The sequence below is a fragment of the Glandiceps talaboti genome, chromosome 13 (assembly GCF_964340395.1).
Source record: "Glandiceps talaboti chromosome 13, keGlaTala1.1, whole genome shotgun sequence".
In the NCBI taxonomy this organism is placed as follows: Eukaryota; Metazoa; Hemichordata; class Enteropneusta; family Spengelidae; genus Glandiceps; species Glandiceps talaboti.
In genome coordinates, this window is record NC_135561.1 from 24,305,133 (window position 1) to 24,329,774 (window position 24,642).

At 37.0% G+C, this 24,642-nt stretch overlaps 2 protein-coding genes across 2 annotated transcripts in view; both read left to right on the forward strand.

Annotated features, from left to right (window-relative positions):
* LOC144444421 (unhealthy ribosome biogenesis protein 2 homolog) overlaps positions 1–24,642 on the forward strand; it is a 257,137-nt gene that overhangs the window by 78,508 nt on the left and 153,987 nt on the right. Inside the window, exons 9-12 of the mRNA XM_078133832.1 lie at positions 9,519–9,758; positions 15,111–15,297; positions 16,742–16,833; positions 19,790–20,141. Coding sequence (XP_077989958.1) covers positions 9,519–9,758; positions 15,111–15,297; positions 16,742–16,833; positions 19,790–20,141 — 871 coding nt within the window. The remainder of the gene's footprint in view (positions 1–9,518; positions 9,759–15,110; positions 15,298–16,741; positions 16,834–19,789; positions 20,142–24,642) is intronic.
* Positions 21,919–24,129, forward strand: LOC144444633 (uncharacterized). The gene is made up of 2 exons (XM_078134128.1): positions 21,919–22,356; positions 22,833–24,129. The coding sequence occupies exons 1-2, from the start codon at positions 21,928–21,930 to the stop codon at positions 23,331–23,333; spliced, it is 930 nt and encodes a 309-aa protein (XP_077990254.1). The 5' UTR covers positions 21,919–21,927; the 3' UTR covers positions 23,334–24,129.

Consider the following 24,642-nt stretch of genomic DNA (forward strand, 5'->3'; position numbering starts at 1 on the left):
AAATGTTGACTATGGATAAATTGTCACAGTGGAATTGGATGCGTTTTCCATGCCACTGATGTCCCCAAATTAGACAGGCTAGGAGAATAGGTAGGAGTTCTTTCCATGCAATCGATAGTTTGTTGTTGGTGGCGATGGGGTGGGGCCACTGTGAAGAAATCCATCTGCCTTTAAAGAAGATTCCATAGCCCAGTGTAGCTGACGCATCGGTGAAAAGCTCCATATCGGCTGCTACTGTCCATGTTGATTCAAGCATTGATGCTGACCCATTCCATGTTGGGAGGAAATCATTCCACCATTGTATGTCACAACGGAATTCACTGGTTAGATGTATGCGTTCTTGGATCTTTGAAGCTGTAGTGCTCAGGTCAATCATCCTTCGCAGAAATATGCGCCCAGCCGGGACACACTTACATGCAAAGTTCAAGGTGCCAATCAATGAAAGTAGTTCACGCTTTGTGCAGGACTCGCGTGTAGACCAGGCAGGTAGGCTGTCCCTCAAGGATTCATATTTGTCCTTAGGGAGGCGGATGACCATTTCTATGGTGTCTAGTTCTATACGGTGAGGATGGCTGTTGGTCCCTCGGTTTTGTCTGTTGCTATGGGTACGCCCAGTTCAATGCATGTTGATAGCATGATTTCCATGGTTTGTTGACATTGTCCCGAGTGAGGGGGTCCAACCGTGAGATAATCGTCCAGATAGTGAAGAATGTCCTGAGATCTAATACGATGGGATACGATCCAGTTGATTGCTTCTGCTAGTTGGTTGAAAATAAATGGAGCTGATCGAAGCCCAAATGGCAGTACGCGGTCAAAGAAATAGTATCCTTCCCAGAAGAAGCCTAGCAAATTCCAATCTTGTTTCCGCACGGGACACAAGCGGAAAGCGTGCTTGACATCCATCTTTGCAAGGAGTGTACCTGGACCATATCTATTTATCAAGGCTATTGCATCATCAACACGACTGTATGACAATGAGTATTGATCCTTGGGAATATTGCTATTAACACTGTCTGAGATTGGTTGAGATAAGTCCATGATGATTCGAAATCCGCCATTCTTTTTTGGGCGCAGACCAAGTGCATTGACTACAAAGTTCTGAAGTGGGGGTTGTGAGAAGGGACCAATGGTGTGTCCTAGGTTGATTTCCTTGTTAATGGATTCTGAGATGGCTGCAGGGTGTATCCGTGCTGATTTTGCATTGGCAGTGAAACGAGGTCTATGCTCACCATTAAAACCGAGGTTGGCACCATAGGAAATGTTGTGTAGAATGTCAGCAACAAACTGTTTGTCCGGGTGATGATGGAGTGCCTGTGCAAGGGCCTCAAGCTTGAGTGGTGTTCTTGGGAATAGTGTTTGTACTGCTTCGGGTTGAAGAATTTTGCTTGTGAAATGGTTGTGGTGGGTAGTTGGAGTTGGTTGAGCCACGAAAAAGCTGCTTTCCATCCTCTTGTGGTCTGTGAGAAATGGCACTGTGGTTGGGAGAATTGCAGGTGGCACATTTATGGATACGGTTGAAACGGCATGGTGTTTCGCAACGGCCACGGTTGAAGTCCCTGCAAACATTCGAATTAAGTGTGTTGTTGTTTACCCACTTGTAGGGATTGATTTGTTGGCTGCATTCTTGGCGGGTGTGCCCTTTTTTGTGACATATTGGACACACAGGCTTTAATAAATGTATGTTCTGTTGGAAGTGGTTAAAATCTAACTGAGGATTGGGGATACTCCAGCTCCGAAGCCCGGGGTAGCATGCATAGTCCAAGCGGAATTCTCTATCATAGGCCAACCATGCTTCAGGTTGGAACAACTTGGCTTTGCGAGCTATGAAGCGTTGATAGTTAAATAAGTGCACTGCCTCGTGTGGATGGTAGTAAGTCCTGTATGCTGCAAACGTGGACCAGCAGTCGAGCCAAGTTTCAAAGTCTGTTATTTCGTTGCGTTTTACGTGTGTAGAGAAAACTGCTACTGACGGGTTTTCCAGGTCGAAGGAGACATGTGTGTTAGCCGAACGCGTGGCATTCGGTTTTAATGCATCGGGATGCAAGTCAGATAGTTCAACAAACTTACCAGTGTTTGCCAGAGAGTTCAGCAGCTTCTAATCGACGAAAGGCAGTTGTTTGTCGGCTGGTGGCACAAGCATGTTGTTTTGTTTTCCTCCGGTTGGTATGGTGGTTTGAAATGCCATGGGCGTCGCCATGTTGTTTACGCCGGAAGCGGAAGTCGTGGCGCCCTCATGGTTTGGTGATACGAAATGGACGGGGTGCGTTGCGTGAACGATGGCGTTGTTGACATTGTTTACACAGCATGTCTGACCTTGGTGAACATTGTTCGATGCTACGTTGTGTGTCATAAATGATACCTCCGGTTGTTGCCTGTTGTGAGCAGTAGGTGCAAGAGTTTGTACGGGACCCGATGCTGATAGTATGACCGGATCTTCATCGAAGCTGTTACCATGAGTTGCCGGTTGACTGTTGACACTGTGAGCGGCTGATGAACTTGCGGCGTTTGTTGACGTGGTATTGTTGCTGTCCGATGAACTTTGGATACTACGAATGAGGTTGGTGAGATCTTGTCTACTCATTGCGATGACTTCTGATGTCACAGCATTCTCTCTGGTGTTCGAATTCGATACTGCCTGTTGGTTGTTAATGTCGTCGTCATCGTCGAGGTAGCGGGCTGGCTTTCTAGGGTTCCTCGTCGATTTGCATGGACGACCCCTTTGACTCCTACCACGGCCTGGCATTTTTTACCTAGCTGGTAACAATGTGGTTGTGAAGAGAGCTCTCGATACGAACTGAATACGCAATTGGAAAGAAAGCGGAAAACGATGTATACTGTGCTGTAGCAAACAGTGAAGTGAGGGACAAAGGGGAGATAAGGTACAAGCGAAAGCCAGAGGTCAAGGTGGCTTGACCAATGAAAGGACAGCATGGACAAAGTAGGGATTAAGGTGATATGCAAAAGTCAGAGGTCAGGGAAGCTTGGCAAATACACGGGAAGTGGTGGAAAGATAAGGGGCAGGGTGAGACAAAAGGCAAGGTAGCATTATGCAGGAAGTAGATGGTCCATGCCTCAGTGCTCATTAACTCAGACTATGAATGTTATTCATAATCACGCAAGTAGTTTTTTTACAGTGGCAGTAGTTTTTTTACTGTGACAGTAGTTTTTTTACAGTGGCAGTAATTTTTTTTACAGTGGCAGTAATTTTTTTTACAGTGGCAGTAACTTTTTTTACAGTGGCAGTAGTTTTTTTTACAGTGGCAGGAATTTTGTATACAGTGGCAGTAGTTTTTTTGCAGTGGCAGTAATTATTTTTTACAGTGGCAATAGTTTTTTTTACAGTGGCAATAGTTTTTTTTACAGTGGCAGTAGTTTTTTTTACAGTGGATGGAATTTTTTTTTACAGTGGCAGTAATTATTTTTTTACAGTGGCAATAGTTTTTTTTACTGTGACTAGTTTTTTTGCAGTGGCAGTAATTATTTTTTACAGTGGCAATAGTTTTTTTTACAGTGGCAGGAATTTTTTTTTACAGTGGCAGTAATTATTTTTTTACAGTGGCAATAGTTTTTTTTACTGTGACAGTAGTTTTTTTGCAGTGGCAGTAATTATTTTTTACAGTGGCAATAATAATAATAATAATGTTCGGTTTTTATATAGCGCTTTCCCACACCGTGCTCAAAGCGCTTTACAATTATTACCCCTGGCTCGGATCAGAACGGCACAACGGCCCTTTTAGTCTTCCTCAACTCCCCGGGGAGCATACAATCCATAGTTTTTTTTACAGTGGCAATAGTTTTTTTTACTGTGACAGTAGTTTTTTTACAGTGGCAGTAGTTTTTTTATAGTGGCAGGAATTTTTTTTTCAGTGGCAGTAGTTTTTTTACAGTGGCAGTAATTTTTTTTCCTTGGCAGGAGTTTTTTTTACCATGTGAGTAGTTTTTTTAGCATGACTTAACTGAGGTTCAGTAGTGCTATAGGGATCGCCTGACTTCTGTCTGTGTGTGTGTGTGTGTGTGAACAAAAACCACTGAACCGATTGCGGTGATATTTGATAAGTCCATTACCTTGGGTGTCTAGTTGGGAAATTGTTCAAATCAAAACGATCTTACCACCGGTTTGTAATTTGGGTAAAAAAAATGTGATTTTTGGTAAAAAAACTCAAAAACTACTGGGCAGATTGGACTGAAATTTGGATGAAACAATCTTCAGGGCGTTTATACTAAATATTGTTCACAACAAGATGAGCCCATCAGTGATATGCAAATTAGGGCTAAAAATGTGTCTTTTGGTCAAAAGTCTTCAGTTCCAAAACTACTGAGCAGATTGAATTGAAATTTGATGGGGATGCATCTAAGGATGTATGGATGAAGAAATATTAAGCACATAATGATCTCATCAGTGATATGGAATTTAGGTGTAAAAATGTGAATTTTGGTCAAAACTTATATCTCACAAAGTACTAAGTGAATGAGTCTGAAACTTGGTGAGATGTTTCTAGAAGTGTTATTCTATATCATTACTTTTGCTCAAAAATCTTCAACTCTGAAATTACCCAGTAGAGTGAGCTTAACTTTGTTGAGAATGTGTAGATTTGTGCTCATTAATAGCTGACACAGTGAGAACAGTACATTGTTAATTAGCCATAATGTTTACTTTACTATTTCCTCTGGTGGTAAAGAGTGTAGCATGGCCAGTTTGGTTTATGACTTGATTATGTAATGTGTTGTAAGACAGCTGTTTCATCACCTACCCATATAAACTGAATGTAGCTTGTGTTTAATATTACAATAAGACAACCAAGAAAGTTAAACTTGTTACATTGGCATGACTTAGTTCCAAATTGATTTAAAAAATAAAGAAGTACAAAACCTTGTAGACACATCACTTTAAAGTTTGATTAGGATGTTGCTATACTTGTCTTGTCTTGTACACTTCCAACATAGGATGGCTGGATTATTATGATGGACATTAGGTATGAAAATTTTGTTTTGGTTGCAACTTTAACTCTTTAAAAAATTATATATCTATCATTGACCTGAACATGAAGTTGTGCGACAACGCAATATTTGCACTATTTTTTTCCATGGCAGTATTTTTATTTCTTTTAGTTTATGCACAATGTTTTGAAACATAGATTCAGTCTATAGACTGTTGCTGGTTCCAAGATGTATTGCGCGTCTCTCCATACAATGCCATGTATTCTGTACAAGCGGAGGGGTTTGCACACTACTCAGGGGGATGGTTGTCACGTGACGGTACCCTGGGTTTACCCGTAAAATCCCACTCTGTCATTGGCATTCAGTCTTTGCTCTATAAAATCACCCAGAATTAAAGAGATAAACATGTCTTACCATCATTTCCTGATGAAAATGTTATTTCAAACGTAATGAAGACAAAGCAAGACTAAATCTAACAACGCAAGCGACGTCCTCTCGCACAATGCATCTTTGAACCAGAAAATCGACTATACCTGACATTGCCTGACTGCCATTGTAAAAAAAAAAAACTACTGCCATGGTAGAAAAACTACTGCCACTAAAAAAAGTACTGCCACTTTAAAAAAAACTACTGCTATTGTAAAAAATTTACTGTCATTGTAAAAAAACTACTCAGATGGTAAAAAAACTACTCCTGTGTCCTCATTAAGCCTCCGTAATTTTCAGTATCTACATCACTGATAATAATGCCTCACTATTACGTTATATTCATGCACCAAAGCCTCGCTGTTCCGGTCAGTGTGAGGCGATCAGAAGTTGTAGCGATACACGAATCAGAGTACATTATTATTACCTCGATGACATATGACATTTTCTTATTGGCTAGAACGGTTTTGCTACACCCGGTAAAAGGTTACGTATAAACAGTGTATTGTAATATCATAGGGAGACTTAAAATAGGATATAAGTATTAAAAGGTTATGTATAAACAGTGTATTGTAATATCATAAGGAGACTTAAAACAGGATATAAGTATTAAAAGGTTATGTATAAACAGTGTATTGTAATATCATAAGGAGACTTAAAACAGGATATAAGTATTAAAAGGTTATGTATAAACAGTGTATTGTAATATCATAGGGAGACTTAAAACAGGATATAAGTATTAAAAGGTTATGTATAAACAGTGTATTGTAATATCATAGGGAGACTTAAAATAGGATATAAGTATTAAAAGGTTACGTATAAACAGTGTATTATATTATACCAGTATATTGATGGTGGAAATCGAGGGATCTGATTGGTCTAGACATCGAACTAGCGCGTCTAAAACGAGTGATAATGCACTGCTGGTACGATAATGCACTGCTGGCACGCGTCCAAATTTTGTTCGTCTACGAGCGTTGAGTTGTAGTCCGCCGTAATACTGATTGATAGTGAACTCTTCGAATTGTCAGAGGAGGATTTTCTCTCAATGAGACAATATTTTATGAGAAATTATGAAGGAAATTTCGAGAGCAACCCAGTCATCGCGTATTTGTTCAAACCATCGCCTACTACATGTACTAAGGTCAAGGCGCTATAGCGCTAGGCATGCACGAGATCGGTCCCGATCCCAGCCTCGGCGCGGCGCGGCTGGAGTGGAAATATTGGTGAGCTGTCCTGTCCTGTCATAAAAATGAAGCAAGTGAGAGGTTACACTGGCCGACTTACCATTAATCTAAATAGAAATTTGTCTGGGATCCTGTCCTAGAGTATCAGTCATCAATCCGAGAGGGAAATCCTCAAACCTGAAAATCTACTGACGTAACTTCCAGTAATATAAATACATTGTAAATATCAACCTGTCTATCATCATTTCACCGAGTCGCGAATTCAGCCGGGAACGATCGAAGCACGCTGTATTCAATAAACCACTTCAAGTTTATACCTTGAGTCAAACAGGTTGTTTATTCATCACTGTGCACTTTTAATGAGCCGATCAATGTACAGATTATCCCTACAAACGACGAGCAGATAAAATAAATCCAGTCGCTGCACGACGTTCACATTGAGGCCAAGATCAGCTGGCTTGAAAAAAAGCCGCGTTATTGTTATGCAAATTAGACACAGAGGCGCATATGAAACGAGAAAACGTTATTTCTTATCTTGTTTCCGATATTTTCAATATAGTGGTATAATATAATAGCGATAAACCACCCCTGGGGAAGGTATACCACTCGGTTTTGACCAGTGAACTCAATATATGCACTCGCTATCGCTCGTGCATATATTTCGTTCACTGGTCAAAACCTCTTGGTATACCATCCCCAGGGTGTGGTTTATTGCTTAATTGTAATATCATAGGGAGACTTAAAACAGGATATAAGTATTAAAAGGTTACGTATAAACAGTGTATTGTAATATCATAGGGAGACTTAAAATAGGATATAAGTATTAAAAGGTTATGTATAAACAGTGTATTGTAATATCATAAGGAGACTTAAAACAGGATATAAGTATTAAAAGGTTATGTATAAACAGTGTATTGTAATATCATAGGGAGACTTAAAACAGGATATAAGTATTAAAAGGTTATGTATAAACAGTGTATTGTAATATCATAAGGAGACTTAAAACAGGATATAAGTATTAAAAGGTTATGTATAAACAGTGTATTGTAATATCATAGGGAGACTTAAAATAGGATATAAGTATTAAAAGGTTATGTATAAACAGTGTATTGTAATATCATAAGGAGACTTAAAACAGGATATAAGTATTAAAAGGTTACGTATAAACAGTGTATTGTAATATCATAAGGAGACTTAAAACAGGATATAAGTATTAAAAGGTTATGTATAAACAGTGTATTGTAATATCATAAGGAGACTTAAAATAGGATATAAGTATTAAAAGGTTATGTATAAACAGTGTATTGTAATATCATAAGGAGACTTAAAACAGGATATAAGTATTAAAAGGTTATGTATAAACAGTGTATTGTAATATCATAGGGAGACTTAAAATAGGATATAAGTATTAAAAGGTTATGTATAAACAGTGTATTGTAATATCATAGGGAGACTTAAAATAGGATATAAGTATTAAAAGGTTATGTATAAACAGTGTATTGTAATATCATAGGGAGACTTAAAACAGGATATAAGTATTAAAAGGTTATGTATAAACAGTGTATTGTAATATCATAGGGAGACTTAAAACGGGATATAAGTATTAAAAGGTTATGTATAAACAGTGTATTGTAATATCATAGGGAGACTTAAAACAGGATATAAGTATTAAAAGGTTATGTATAAACAGTGTATTGTAATATCATAGGGAGACTTAAAACAGGATATAAGTATTAAAAGGTTATGTATAAACAGTGTATTGTAATATCATAGGGAGACTTAAAACAGGATATAAGTATTAAAAGGTTATGTATAAACAGTGTATTGTAATATCATAAGGAGACTTAAAACAGGATATAAGTATTAAAAGGTTATGTATAAACAGAGTATTGTAATATCATAGGGAGACTTAAAACGGGATATAAGTATTAAAAAGTTATGTATAAACAGTGTATTGTAATATCATAGGGAGACTTAAAACAGGATATAAGTATTAAAAGGTTATGTATAAACAGTGTATTGTAATATCATAGGGAGACTTAAAACGGGATATAAGTATTCAAATTAGACAAAGTGCATGAAGTGACATGCTCAGAAACAGCTGACATGAGTTGGGCTTACTCGATGTTCGCTTCATATGTATCTCAAACTCGAAAACCAGACCTCAAAATTTGTTTTCGTATTGGCATAACGACACAAATATATATAAAAACTCTTCAACCAGCGACAATGTGCTCTAAGGCGCCAAGAAAGCAAATTTCAATGGGCCATTTTTAAGTTGAATGCGACTATGGTGTGGGGCACGTTGACTTCCCTATCACTGCTAGCAACAAGACCATGCCCATAGCAACAGCAAAATGATCATGTATATTGCAAAGATAACAGGGATTAATAGCCAAATGAATAAACATTTTTAAAAATATGTAAATGTGCCTAGCAACAAGACCATGCCCATAGCAACAGCCATATGATCAAGTATATTGCAAAGATAACATCAAGGATTCATAAACAAGTGATCACGTATATTGCAAAGATAACAACTGGGGTGGATAGGCAACTGCATAGTCATTCAGCAGATATCTAGCATGGATCAGCATTTGGGTAAATATTTTTAAACACAGTACAGTTTTGCTACAAGGCCATTGGCGCTATTTTTGATAGAAAACATGTTTATTTGTAGCAAGATATGGAAGGAAAATCATGATTTTGCTAAGGAATATAGCGATCCATAACACGCATCGATTAAACTGAGGAACATTGGAATATTTTGTTCATATTGTAACAAATGATTATGTATTGACACAAATATTTTACTTGCATGAACGTGCAAGTGAGAATGATAAATCCACTTGGCAAGCAGTACATTTAGCTTGTCTCGGGCAAGTGGACAATCGTTAAGTTCGAGCCCTGTGATAAATCACCCATCATGTGATATTTTTTGAGATTTTCTCCTGATTTTATTCACAGATCATTTCCAGGTATCAAAGAGTTCACAATGTTTCAGAAATTCTGTGAAGTGATAGGTTTATCAGTTGACCTATCAGATTGCAATGTGAGATGGGATCATGTGTTAAACACTACACATAAACTTCTAGAACTCCGAGGCAAGTTTGAATTGTATAACATTGGCGAAGACACAAACAGCGGTTGTGTTCAGTTTCACTGGTATCGACAGTTGTTAAAACTGCTTCTAAAACATCCACAAAGGTAAGAGAATTATCAGTATTAGATACCATAATATTACTTGTCTATTGTATTTGATTTTCATAGTGCCCCCAAAAGTTTTATTTGAGAACGTGGTAATTTACTATTATTCAGCTGTGTTTATCGTATTTAGCTAGTTTAGCTCCCATGAGAAATATGTGGAGTTTATATTTGACCTTCTATAAAAGACACAATTCTGCACCCAACTCGACGATAACGAAAGCAAGTAGAAAATATCCAAAACGTCGACACATGACCTTGGCATCGAACTTCCAGTGAGTTATTGTGAATGTGTTTCCCTGTGTGTACCGTATGGTCTTTGGTAGTTCCAACTCCAGTGTATCCAAATAAATATATATGAGTGAATTCACATAAATTTGCCTGACGTCCTAACCCTCACAGCAACCTTAAAATGACAAATCTATGATGGCCCAGGGCTGCCATACATTATATGCGAATTGTTTTGATAAAAAAATTAAGAAAATTAAGAAAAAATATTAAAATATTAAAAAAAATATAGATAGAATTAAAATAAAAGTAGAATGAAAACAAAATCAAAATTAAAAGGAAAGTAAAAGTAAAGTGAAACCAAAAGTAAAATAGAAATAAAAGTAAAAGTAAAATAAAAGTGAAATGAAAACAAAAGTAAAATAAAAATAAAATGAACATAAAAGTAAAATGAAAACAAAAGTAAAATAAAATCAAAATTAGAATTAAAAAAAAAATTAAAAAATAGAAAAATTAAAAAATTAGTGGCAGTTCTGGTCCGCAATGGCCCAGAGCTGCCATAGACCAGCATTCCTTGAGATCTCGATGGCGCCACTGAAACTGCTGTATACATGTAGCGCCCTCAAAGGCAAGAGTGTGATTATGAGACTATAACTAACATCACAAATCATCACCCAGATATCAGTGTGGATTACGTACAAATGTATCCATACATACGAAATACACTCCATGTGTATCAAGATACGGCACTAGCGATTTTACAGAGCTGTGAAATACCCGGCTATTCTACTTAAAAAACTTGCCCCCATTTGTGTCTACACGCACGCATGCACACACACACATACACACACATACACACACACACACACACACACACACACACACACACACACACACACACACACACACTCATGTTATAGTTCATCCTTCGCTGTGGGTCATGTACTTTGTAACTTGTACAGGCATGGCAAAGTGTCTGTCTGTCTGTCTGTCTGTCTATCTGTGTGTGTGTGTGTGTGTGTGTGTATGTGTGTAAACAACTTAAAGTCAAAAACCGCTGGACCGATTGCTTTGATATTTGGTGGTCATGTTACTTCTGGTGTCTAGTTGGGAAATTGTTCAAATGAAAGTGATTGCATCAGGGATGTGGGTTTTGGGTCAAAAAATGTGATTTTTGGTCAAAAAACTTAAACTCAGAAACTACTGGGCAGATTGGTGCGAAATTTGGTGGGAACATTCTTAAGGGGGTGTAAAGTAAGATTTGTACATGACGGGATGATTCCATCAGTGATATGCAAATTAGGGCTGAAAATGTGTCTTTTTGGTTAAAAATCTATAATTTCAAAACCACTGAGCAGATTAGGCTGAAATTTAATGGAAATGCATTTAGGGATGTATGGACGAAGATATGTTAAGCATACCATGATTCCATGAGTGATATGGAATTAAGGTGTAAAAATGTGAATTTTGGTCAAAACTTATATCTCAAAAAAATACTAAGTGAATGAGTTTGAAACTTGGTGAGATGTTTCTAGAAGTGTTATTCTTTGTCATTGCTTTTCCTCAAAAATCTTCAACTCTGAAATTACCCAGTAGATTGAGCTTAACTTTGTTGAGAATGTGTAGATTTGTCCTCATTAATAGCTGACACAGTGAGAACAGTACATTGTTAATTAACTATAATGTTTACTTTACTATTTCCTCTGGTGGTAAAGCCTGTAGCATGGCCAGTTTGGTTTATGACTGGATTATGTAATATATTGTAAGACAGCTGTTTCATCACCTACCCATATAAACTGAATGTAGCTGGCTTTTACAATATTACAATAAGACAACCAAGAAAGATAAACCTGTTACATTGGTATGACTTGGTTCCAAATTGATTCAAAAAAATAAAGAAGTACAAAACCTTGTAGACACATCCCTTTAAAGTTTGATTAGGATGTTGCTATACTTGTCTTGTACACTTCCAACATAGGATGGCTGGATTATGATGATGGAAATTAGGTATGAAAATTTTGTTTTGGTTACAACTTTAAATCTTCAAAAAATTATATATCTATCTATCATTGCCCTGAACATGAAGTTGTGCGGCAACGCAATATTTGCGCTATTTTTAGAATATTTGCATATATTTATGTATATCAATAAAATTCACAATGGCAATTATTGAAAACACCATGAAAATAATTTACATAAAGGCGCCAAATTTGGCATGAATGATTGTTCCTCAGCACCTACTGATTGATTTTAGCCTAGAAGCCCTCCTGAAAAATTGAATAAATTTGCATATATCAGTCAAATTAAAAATGGCTGCCATCACTTTAAAAATATATTTCTGCAAAATTTAAAATTGGAACAAAAAAAGCAATCTTGCATGAGTGTTCATTAAGATCTATTTAATGATAACAGCATAGCATAGTCTCTAAATATTTGTGTAAATATGCATAAATCAGTAAAACTCAACTATATGCTATCACATTGGAAAAATCTCATATTCCTAGTAAATAAGGTACTTTGGCAAATTTTGTTCCTCATTAGTGAAGTAAAGAGAAGTTTTAATAACATAAGTGTGATTCCTATGTTGAAAATTGTTGCCAGAGCTTATATTGCTAGAATGGCAAAAGAAAAGTAATTTTGGAAGTTCTCCATATTTAACACATTCACTACAGTAGAGATTGCCGTCATAATTAGTTTCTGAAAGAGCACATGCTTAAATTAGTGAAGTCAGAGGGCATCTTGACATCAACACTGAACTTTTCTATACATTCTTTTGAGAATTTACCATAAAATTGTGAAGTTATACAGTGACAGTGACATTCTTCAAGCGCTTATCAAAAGAGCTCTGAATTCTTAATTCTTCTTCCATCACATCATTCTTGTAATATTAGGGAGAAAATACCATTTTCAGTAATGGGCATTCTAGTTATATTATGACAAGAGCCGTATGTTTCATGATTGAGCTGCTAAAAGCATGTTATTTACCAGAACTAGGGCTTTTTTTAGCACAACTGAACTGAGGTTCAGTAGTGCTATAGGGATCGCCCGGCGTCTGTCTGTCTGTCTGTCTGTCTGTGTGTGTGTGTGTGTGTATAAACAACTTAAAGTCAAAAACCGCTGTACCGATTGCCATGATATTTGGTGGGTCCATTACCGTGGGTGTCTAGTTGGGAAATTGTTCAAATCAAAATGATCGCATCACAGGTGTGTGATTTGGGTCAAAAAATGTGATTTTTGGTCAAAAAACTCAGAAACTACTGGGCAGATTGGGCCGACATTTGGTGGGAACATTCTTAAGGGGGTGTAAAGTAAGATTTGTTCATGACATGATGATTCCATCAGTGATATGCAAATTAGGGCTAAAAATGTGTCTTTTTGGTTAAAAATCTATTATTCCAAAAGTACTGAGCAGATGGGGCTGAAATTTAATGGGAATGTATCTAGGGATGTATGGACGAAGAAATATTAAGCATACAATGATTCCATGAGTGATATGCAAATTAGGTGTAAAAATGTTAATTTTTGGTCAAAAACTTATATCTCAAAAAGTACTTGGTCACCGAGTCTGAAACTTGGTGAGATGTTTCTGAAAGTGTTATTCTGCAGATTTTCTTCAAAACATTTTGACAAAATTGGCCCTAGTGACCATGACCACGCCCTTAGCAACAACCAAATGGCAGTATATTTTGGTCAAATAACAACATCATCTGGTAGGCAAATGACTAAACATTCAAAAAATATATGCAAATACCCTGGCAACCATGACCACGCCCATAGCAACAGCCAAACAGTCGTGTATTTCACAAAGATAACAAGAGGGATTAATAGACAATTGAATAAACATCAAAAAATGTATGCAAATTTGCCTAACAAGACCACGCCCATAATAACAGCCAAATGATCACGTATATTGCAAAGATAACAGGAATAGAAAGACAAATGAATAAACATTCAAAAAATGTATGCAAATGTGCCTAGCAACAAGACCAAGACGTTTTGAATTTTGTGATTTTTGCACATTTACGTAAATATTTAGGGTTCTTTTCTTGGTCATTATCAAGAATTAAATCAAAAGAAACATTTTGTGCCCTTAATTCAGCATGAATGTTTGCAAATTAAGCTATTTCACTGACATATGTGTTTGATAGTAACCATCTTATTTTTTCTCATTTATGCAAATTTATGTGTGTTTTCTGTGATTAGGTCCTTGGTTTCTTTAAAGTAAGACGTTTCTCTGTAACATAGAATTGTTCCAGGTTGATTCTGGTCATTTTGAAAATCAGTGATTTATGCAAATGTATGCAAATATTAAACCAAAAATCAAAAGTACGTTCCAAAGAACGAGAATGTCACATTTGCTCATTTTTGGTGCCTTATTTGTGAGAAACATGGGATTTCTCAAGGGTGTTGGTGGCCATTTATAATTTTACCAATTTATGTAAATATTCAAGAGGGCTTCCCTTCTAAAATCAATCAGTAGGTCCTAAGGAACATTCATGCCTGAAACTGAAATCTACAAGACACTTCTAAAATCAATCAGTAGGTCCTAAGGAACATTCATGCCAAATTTGGTGCTTTTATCCGGCGTGTAACAATAATCCTCTAACCTATTCCTACACACACATATTGTTACTTGAAGGTGTGGTGTGCCACATATTATAATATTATATTTTAAGCTAAAAAATATGCAAGTGGGTCACTTGGTGATTGTACAGTTTGGAATATTTTTCATCTTGCATTCTAATATGAGTAATAATAATGCTGCCGCAATTGTTGTGTTTTATCTCACAGATAGTACTATTTCATGTAATTAAAACACTGACTGTATGCAAGTGAGATCAAAAGACTAGGACTGTACATGTATATTATTGTCATCACTCAAGATTTCTGATTCATAATTGGATGTTTTAGATGTTGAGTGGTCCAAGTTCAGATCAATAGCTGTGTGATCACCTGGGGCTATTGATCGATCACCTGGGGTTACTGATCTATAACCAGGTGTTACTTTTCTATCAGCTGGGGTTACTGAGAGTTGAATGCTAATATTTGATGTTTTGTTGAACACAATATTATATTTTTTTATATGACTTTTAATTATCAACTATCTATGATCATCTCACTTGTCAGCCATCTTGTATCCTGGTTTAACTGCATACGGATTCTCCTTGGAATGAACCATCTCATCCTGGATGTAAATCTAATTAACATATGGAAATGTGTATGGATTGAAATTGAGAAACCAGACAAAGATGTACAGACTTCCCAGCATGCATTGCTTGGTGAATTGTTACAAACATATGCAAAGCTCCACCAGGTTAGTTATTATTAATGGATTTACATTTGTCAGATAGAACTGGGCAGATGAAAGTTGTCACAATCAGCCCAGCTGCCCAGGGCCGGTTAAAGTTGCTGTTGGGCAGATGAAAGTTGTCACAATCAGCCCAGCTGCCCAGGGCCGGTTAAAGTTGCTGTTGGGCAGATGAAAGTTGTCACAATCAGCCCAGCTGCCCACAGCCGGTTAAAGTTGCTGTTGGGCAGATGAAAGTTGTCACAATCAGCCCAGCTGCCCAGGGCCGGTTAAAGTTGCTGTTGGGCAGATGAAAGTTGTCACGATCAGCCCAGCTGCCCAGGGCCGGTTAAAGTTGCTGTTGGGCAGATGAAAGTTGTCACAATCAGCCCAGCTGCCCAGGGCCGGTTAAAGTTGCTGTTGGGCAGATGAAAGTTGTCACAATCAGCACAGTTGGGCAGCTACTTTTTTTTGAAACATTTTGAAAACTTAGCTTAAAATATTCAATTATCATTATCTTTTGATAAAATAAAAAATCTACACTCCCTATTTCCCTTTAACTCAAATGTAACCACAATCAAAGATGTTAACACACTGATGTCTGTACTTCCATATTGAGTAGCTACCGGTAGTTATGTGATGACCCCTTGATCTCAGTGCAACTTTCTATATATGGAAGGAAGTATACATCGATAGAACGCATGGACAAATTTGCATATCAATATACACTTTCACGTGATTCAACAAGTTCTTTAATATTCACGTAAACGACATCTTGCCGTTACCTGAGTTGATCCCACACTGTTGAAAAATCATGAGTTTGTTGAAGTTTGGATTCACCAAAAGTTCGAAAGAAGGACTTCCTAAGGAAGACCTTGAGAGTAAAAAAGACGGCAGGCGAGAAAAGGCAAAGAGAAAAAAATGGTGATGGTGGTGAGAATGTTGTTGTACGATTGTGTGAGAGTATGAGTGAAGATTCTAATAGTGGCTGTACCAAATACATCACAGGAAAGCGAAAAAGATGACGTAGTAATAGTAAATCTGAGAGTTATTGGAAAATGTATGAAAGGAAGAGAAAACGAGAATTTCGTGAGGAGTGGGAGAAGGAGTTTAAGTGGCTAAGGAGAGAAGAAAACTATGATGGTGTGAGTATTGTAGGGCCTACCCGGGGCTAGTCAACAAGACGTTGGCATTATTCGGTCCAACACGCAACAGAAAATATTAGACAGGTGGCTAAGTAGTGGCACATGCACAAGGAGACTAGACTTTGAGGACTAGTGACTAGAAGTTGTCAGGAAAATATGGGCAGGTAAAATATTTGATGGGCAGATAAATTTCCAACTTACCTGCCCAATACCTGCAAATTAATTTTGAGGTCTGATTTGTGTAAAAACCATTAATATATAATGTTTTTGGATAATAATTGTTGGAAGTGTCAAACACCTAAATTTATATCTTTGCTTGATTTCAGTTCAATAAAGTTATAAGTTCGTTACTGAAATCTATCAATTCTGCTGCAATTGTTGATGCACCAGCCAATTTATTGAGTGGCATTCAAATTAGGTGAGTATATCATTTATTGCCTTCCATTCAAATTAGGTGAATATATCATTTATTGCCTGCCATTCAAATTAGGTGAGTATATCATTTATTGCCTGCCATTCAAATTAGGTGAGTATATCATTTATTGCCTGCCATTCAAATTAGGTGAGTATATAGTTTATTGCATGCCATTCATATTAGGTGATTATATAGTTTATTCCCTGCCATTCATATTAGGTGGGTATATAGTTTATTGCCTGCCATTCATATTAGGTGAGTATATAGTTTATTGCCTGCCATTCATATTAGGTGGGTATATAATTTATTGCCTGCCATTTGTATTAGGTGAGTACATAGTTTATTGCCTGCCATTCATATTAGGTGAGTATATAGTTTATTGCCTGCCATTCATATTAGGTGGGTATATAATTTATTGCCTGCCATTCATATTAGGTGAGTATATAGTTTATTGCCTGCCATTCATATTAGGTGGGTATATAATTTATTGCCTGTCATTCATATTAGGCGAGGATATAATTTATTGCCTGCCATTCATATTAGGTGGGTATATAATTTATTGCCTGCCATTCATATTAGGTGGGTATATAATTTATTGCCTGCCATTCATATTAGGTGAGTATATAGTTTATTGCCTGCCATTCATATTAGGTGGGTATATAATTTATTGCCTGCCATTCATATTAGGTGGGTATATAGTTTATTGCCTGCCATTCGTATTAGATGGGTATATATTTTATTGCCTGCCATTCAAATTAGGTGAGTATATCATTTATTGCCTGCCATATAAATTAGGTGAGTATATCATTTATTGCCTGCCATTCATATTAGGTGGGTATATAGTTTATTGCCTGCCATTCATATTAGGTGAGTATATAGTTTATTGCCTGCCATTCATGTTAGGTGGGTATATGATTTATTGCCTGCCATTCATATTAGGTGAGTATATAGTTTATTGCATGCCATTCATATTAGGTGGGTATATAATTTATTGCCTGCCATTCATATTAGGTGGGTATATAGTTTATTGCCTGCCATTCATATTAGGTGAGTATATAGTTTATTGCCTGCCATTCATATTAGGTGGGTATATAATTTATTGCCTGCCATTCATATTAGGTGGGTATATAGTTTATTGCCTGCCATTCGTATTAGGTGGGTACATAGTTTATTGCCTGCCATTCGTATTAGGTGGGTATATAGTTTATTGCCTGCCATTCATATTAGGTCAGTAAATAGTTTATTGCCTGCCATATGTATTAGGTGAGTACATAGTTTATTGCCTGCCATTTGTATTAGGTGGGTATATAGTTTATTGCCTGCCATTCATATTAGGTGAGTATATAGTTTATTGCCTGCCATTCATATTAGGTGGGTATGTAGTTTTTTGCCTGCCATTCGTATTAGGTGAGTACATAGTTTATTGCCAGCCATTCGTAGTAGGTGGGTATATAGTTTATTACCTGCCATTCATATGTAAGTTTATAGTTTATTAGCTGCCATTCATGTATTATTTGAGTGTATAATTTATTGCCTGCCATTCATGTATTTTTTGAGTATATACTAAATATAGTTTATTGCCTGCCATTCGTATTATGTAAATTTATAGTTTATTGGCTGCCATTCATGTATTATTTGAGTATATAGTTATAGATATATTGCCTGCTGTGTCAGATATTTGTATAATCTACAGGGTTCGCACGGTCCTGGAAAACCCTGGAATTTCAAACCCTCCCTGGAAAACCCTGGAAAAATGCTCCCTACCCCTGGAAAACCCCGGAAAATGATCGTGATCGATTAATATTGACGATCGACATGTCTGTGCTTGAGCCACCGATTCATATGATTGAGTCTCATAAATGTGAAATGGCGAAAATATTTTCAAAGTCTTTCGCCACCATGGTGAATCACGCTGATTAAACCCAGACAGTCAACTGATCGTTCCACGGGACACTTTGCCCACAGACCGTGCCTATGCATAGTTGAATGGGCTCCGCATTGTTTTGATCTTGCCTATTGCTACATGTACTCTGAGTCCAGTCGTCATTTCAGAGACTTAATATTGTAACAGTCCTGGGGGTAACAGTAGGTCTGTTAGCAAGATTATCGTAACATTGTAGCGAGTATCAAAGCATCACCAGCCCGATCACCAACCACGATTAGAAATTGTTACACAAGTTTGGTGCACAAGTCGACATACTACAAGCTCATGCATGGCAATGCTAGGGCTTTGGGAAGTGCAGTTGAATTTCCGGGTTGTGGAAGTACGGTTTTGACTTTTACATGTATGTCATTGATAAATGGGTATTTGTTTTACATGTTCTAAAAGAATAAACTACTTTGTTTTTATGTTTGTCTGTACAGTACACTAGTAACATTCTTAAATGGTCAAGTTGACTTGAGAAATCGTGATGTTCCGCAACACGTGGCGTCCGTACATAAACATCAAGACGCAAGGGCTGAACGTATTCAGTTATTCATAACACAAAATTTCTCTGGATATGTCTGAATTAGATTGACGAATGCTGCGACTCGTATCTTACACGATCAATGCACCAGCTTGATGAAACGACTACTTAGGGGATAGGACAAAGGTTTCTCTGTTTAATCTTAGCGTTTAATCTTAGCGTGGTTTTGAAACCAACGTCTTGCTTAGTGTCAATTGTCTTTTAAATGTTTCGTGACATATTATGGGAACCCTTGTTAATTTCTTCTCGTCCACATGAGACAATTAGTTGTCATTCAAAAAATATACTTTAGTGGTCAACATCCCTGGGAAATGGCCAAAATCAATATGAATACCCCTGGAAAACTGACGAAAAACCCCTGGAAAGTCCTGGAATTTTGTTTTGCTTCAAGTGTACGAACCCTGAATCTAAAATACTGACCCTATGTTATGTCTCAGGGAGTGTGGCTTTAAAACTTTGAATATCTGATTGTATTATTTCATTTCTAATAGGTTGTCTGAGTGTGTACAGGTATTGTCTCCAAAACTTACATTGGATATCTGGAAACAGTTCATTGATGAGTTATCAAGTCATTACTTACCCACAATTCAATGCTGTGATGTTGTAACAGTGCCGAAGAAAAAACAGAAAACAAAGAAACAATCATCTCCCAGGACAACTTTGGAATTTCCCATGATGCAAAAGTTTGAGTTTATTGTCTACATTTTGCGTACTTTCCTGTGGCACTGTAAGTTAGTAGAAGATCGTACTGCAGTGATATTACACCGAATTGAGAGTGTCATGACTAGTATGCAAGAAGATTTGTTAAAGCCATTGTTACGTGTGTGCTGTACAACAGAAGAGGTGAGGAAATAGGGTTTCTCCCCAGAAAACAAAATAATACTGTATGGCTGCCACTCAGTCGTATTTGATTCAGTCATAATACAAAATAATACTGTATGGCTGCCACTCAGCCATATTTGATTCAGTCATAAAACAAAATAATACTGTATGGCTGCCACTCAGCCATATTTGATTCAGTATATATGTTGAAAATGCATACTTCAAATCAATATAATTTGGTACATACTTCAAACATGACTAATCGCAAATGTTCTGTTGCATCCCAACAATTATTGTGTGTAGGTCTAAAGACTTTGTGCTTTCGGAAGGCATTTAGTTTAAATCTGGTTAGCGATTTTCTTTGTATTTTTGGAAAAGGTGAATTCAATGAGGCATATGTGTTGTGACCGACCCCATATTGTATTTCAGCACACTAAGCTGAAGTAAGCAGCCACTTTTCAAAAGACACCATTATGGGCAGACAACAAGCAGTGTAATATGCTATAGAAGTCTACACATCGTGTGCCCTCAATGACAAGTGTCTGTTGGAAATATTGTTCAAAATAGGGGGAAAATAGGCATCGCCCTGTCGTCTGTCTGTCTGTCTGTCTGTCTGTGTGTGTGGATGTGTGTGTGTGTGTGTGTGTGTGTGTGTGTGTGTGTGTGTGTGTGTGTGTGTGTGTGTGTGTGTAAACGACTTAAAGTCAAAAACTGCTGAACCAATTGCCATGATATTGTGTGGGTGCATTACCTTGGGTGTCCAGTTGGGAAAGTGTTCAAATCAAAATGATCTTATCACCGATGTGTGATTTGGGTCAAAAAATGTTATTTTTTGGTGAAAAAGCTTAAAATTAAAAACTCCTGGGTTGGCTAAAATTGAGTGAAACATTCTTCAGGGTGTTTACACTAAGAATAGTTGATGATATGATGGTCCAATCAGTGATATGCAAATAAGGGCTAAAAATGTGTCTTTCTGGTCAAAAATCAATAATTCCAAAACTACTGAGCAGATTGTGCTGAAATTTAATGGGAATGCATCTAGGGATGTATAGATGAAGAAATGTTAAGGATACAATGATGCCATGAGTGATATGCAAATTAGGTGTACAAATGTTCATTGTTGGTCAAAAACTTGTATCTCACAAAGTTCTTTGTTACAGTGCTTTGAATCGAAGAATGAAAGCTGAACTACTGCAACATATTGATACATTATTCAACTTGTCCTGATGTATTGACATCAATTTAGCAATAGTAGTCACAACATTGCCTACACAGCGTAAAAGTTGAATAACAGTTTACTTTGATAATGCCACTGAACCGGCGTGCAATTACTCATTGTTGCAACTAAAACTAAAACATATACTAGAAAAAAGGCAGGCTTTAGTAACTTTCACGTGGAGAATGCCAGAATGCATTCATTTCAGCACAGTTCTGTGCAACGTACGTCATGGCTGAATACTTGTTTAAAATCCATTTCTCATATTATGATGAATGAATCGTATCTGTTTACGTTCGTGAGGAGGACTGCCTCGCTACGTCCTACCGAACCTTTGTCAACTTTATAACTGATCAAGTGGAGTATTTGAAGAGAATGAAGGTAGTACGAATACAAATAGAAGATGAGGAAAAACAGCGTGTTGATTTACCATGCAATGATCGATTCAAACAGTTTGTAGGAGATACACTACAATCTAAGAGTGGCATTCCACGTGCTAAACTATACATTGTCGACGGTACTTCACCATCTACATCTGCGAAGCGGCCATCATGTAAGCTTGGTACATCGCGTGTTGATGTCACATGTAATATGGCTGATGGTGGTGCAACGTCGACAAATAGGAAACGCCGTCTAGACTATAGCCCGTCGGCTAGCTCTGACCACACCGGAAAATCAATCCCAAGTTGTGGACCTGGATCACAGCGTCTAAAACCATCACAGGCACCAACGATGGAAGATCGAAAAGTCGAGATGGAAGAAAAACTAGCCATGATGACGCAGAAAAAAATATTCCTCGAACGCGAGTTGAGTGACATGAAGACGCCACCACCACCTTTAGCTGTTTTACCGCTACCTGGTTTGAAACCCATAGAAGCTACATGTAGGACCTGTCATCACTGTGGACATAAAGAAAGTGGTAATAGGAACCGACAAGAGTGTTGTTATGAGCCTTGTCCTGGTTTTATGTACTGTGGTATCAAAGATAAACATAAAAATCATATGGAGTCTGAATGGCAGGTGAGTTCCCTTACATGAACTGGTGTTACCGGTACATTGTAAAAATGCACCCCTCCCCCTCCCCATCACATATATATGATTAGAAGAAGACACATGTTAGCCATGATCGATGTGGGTTGAATTCACTAATGCATCCATGATTTACCGTACGATAAAAACATACAATGTACATTGAAATTTGACATTTATTTATCATGAACTGTTTATGCTAGTCTACCGGTTGAATTCTAGTGTAGTTCTGTACATGTTTATAGTATATCACATTCAGTTGTAATAATTATGGTTCTTGTCACTATTTTTAAAAATCCTGTTGTGAGTGGAATCTTCTAGTAGCTCTGAGATCGACAGAGATCAAAAGTTTTTGGATGATGATCCGCTAATTAGAACTACCAGATTTACATTTGAAAATAAAAAAGGACTCCATCAACAATACATACATATTGTAATGTTTCTGTCGATTGTATTTTTTCCCTCAGAAAGAAAAAGAAATCAAACTGGTAAAAGACAAGGTTAGGGAGACCGAAGCAGAAATACAGAACGTAAAGCTGTTTATTACTAAAAATCAAACACAGTTTACCAGAGTGGTGAAGCCTCACTTGCATAAATTCTACCCGGAGAAGTACGCTGGATTACAAGGGCGCTCTAAACTGATGAAAGACGTGTGTTTATTGAAAGTTGCACTGGATGGGAAGTTACCGTCACCTGATCTCAACGATGCCGTTGAATTTCTGAGGTTGCTAGCAAAGGGAAAGGAGAAAACTTCAGAGTATTCTACTAAATTATCGCCTGAAGAATATGAAGAGATTTCACCTAGTGTTGTAAACAAAGTGAGAGAAACCTTGCCAATACAGTCTGTCGTCTCTTCAAATCTTAGCAGGAAAGATTTTACTACAAATAACTTATCGAATTTTGGCTCGGGAGCCCCACGTTCTCCCTTAGCTCCTCCACCACTACCCATGTCACCGTTTATCCCCTAGACCCATGGTTTGGGAGTACTTACCCATTTATGAGTCCATGGCCATTTCAGCATGCAGTGAGACAGCCGCTCAGCACAATAGTGGCTAGAAATGAACGACAAGTTACCTCCACAATAACCAGCCCATCTCAGGTATACACCACACCGGTATCGACACCAGTTGTTGTTACTACTGCTAGCATTGTGATTAACAATAACGGTACCAACGCTCCAATACATGATGACAATGAACTAAGTAGTACTGTCAATGTACATTTGTAGTGACTACCAACACAGCAGTAAATGTTCACAACAGCTAAGGACAAAGTCAGTCACTAAAACCAGGTTTAAATTATCTTCAATCATTTATCACAAATTATCTACAATCATTTATCACAAATTATCTACAATCATTTATTTGTTTATTTTAAATTCACATTGATTGAACAGAATGGTTTACATTGTATTTCCATGGTTATTATAGAGTAATCTGTTTTTACTTGGACAACCAGTACTCATCTGAAGTTAGACCTATGGATGATTGTCAAGAACACTTTCATGCTATTTCACGCTGGTCATAAATGAAGTTCATGTGCACAGTTCAGTATAATGTCCAGAAACAGTATATTCTACATGCTTTGTAAAGAAAGTGAAAGTAGAGTAGTACTACATGTTGTTGTTAAAACGTAAAGTTGGATAGTATCAGTATAGATTTTTTCTCACTGATCTACATAGTTGTTTTGTAAAAAAAATAACTGGAAAAGACTAAAAAGTTAAACTTGTTATACTAGTTGATATTTTTCAGTTCATGTTTGTTTCCAAAGGGACATGACTGTATGGAGTTCAAACTGACTTGGTTTTTGTGACAGTTCTGATTTACAATAAATGATTTATTGAAAAAGCAGGTGACTATATAGTATGTACTACAATGATCAGTGTGTAACAGTATACAGTAGTCAATAATAGTTGCTTATCAATGGCCATTGGAAATGTTTTGTGTAAAAAAATTACTCTAAGACTTGTATGTATGTATGTATGTATGTATGTATGTATGTATGTATGTATGTATGTGTGTATGTATGTATGTATGTATGTATGTATATGTGTGTATGTATGTATGTGTGTATGTGGTATTGTTTGTATTTTATATACATGTTTGACCTACTTTTTTGTCAGCAAAATAAAGTAAAATAATTTTGCATGGGCCCCTTGCAGAATATAGTCCTGATAAACTGTAGAAGAAATCTGCAGAATTCTGTATACAGTATAGAATCTTACCAAATAGTATTTTTGTAATTGTGTCCATCGATTTTCAAAACCTGAATAGTTTA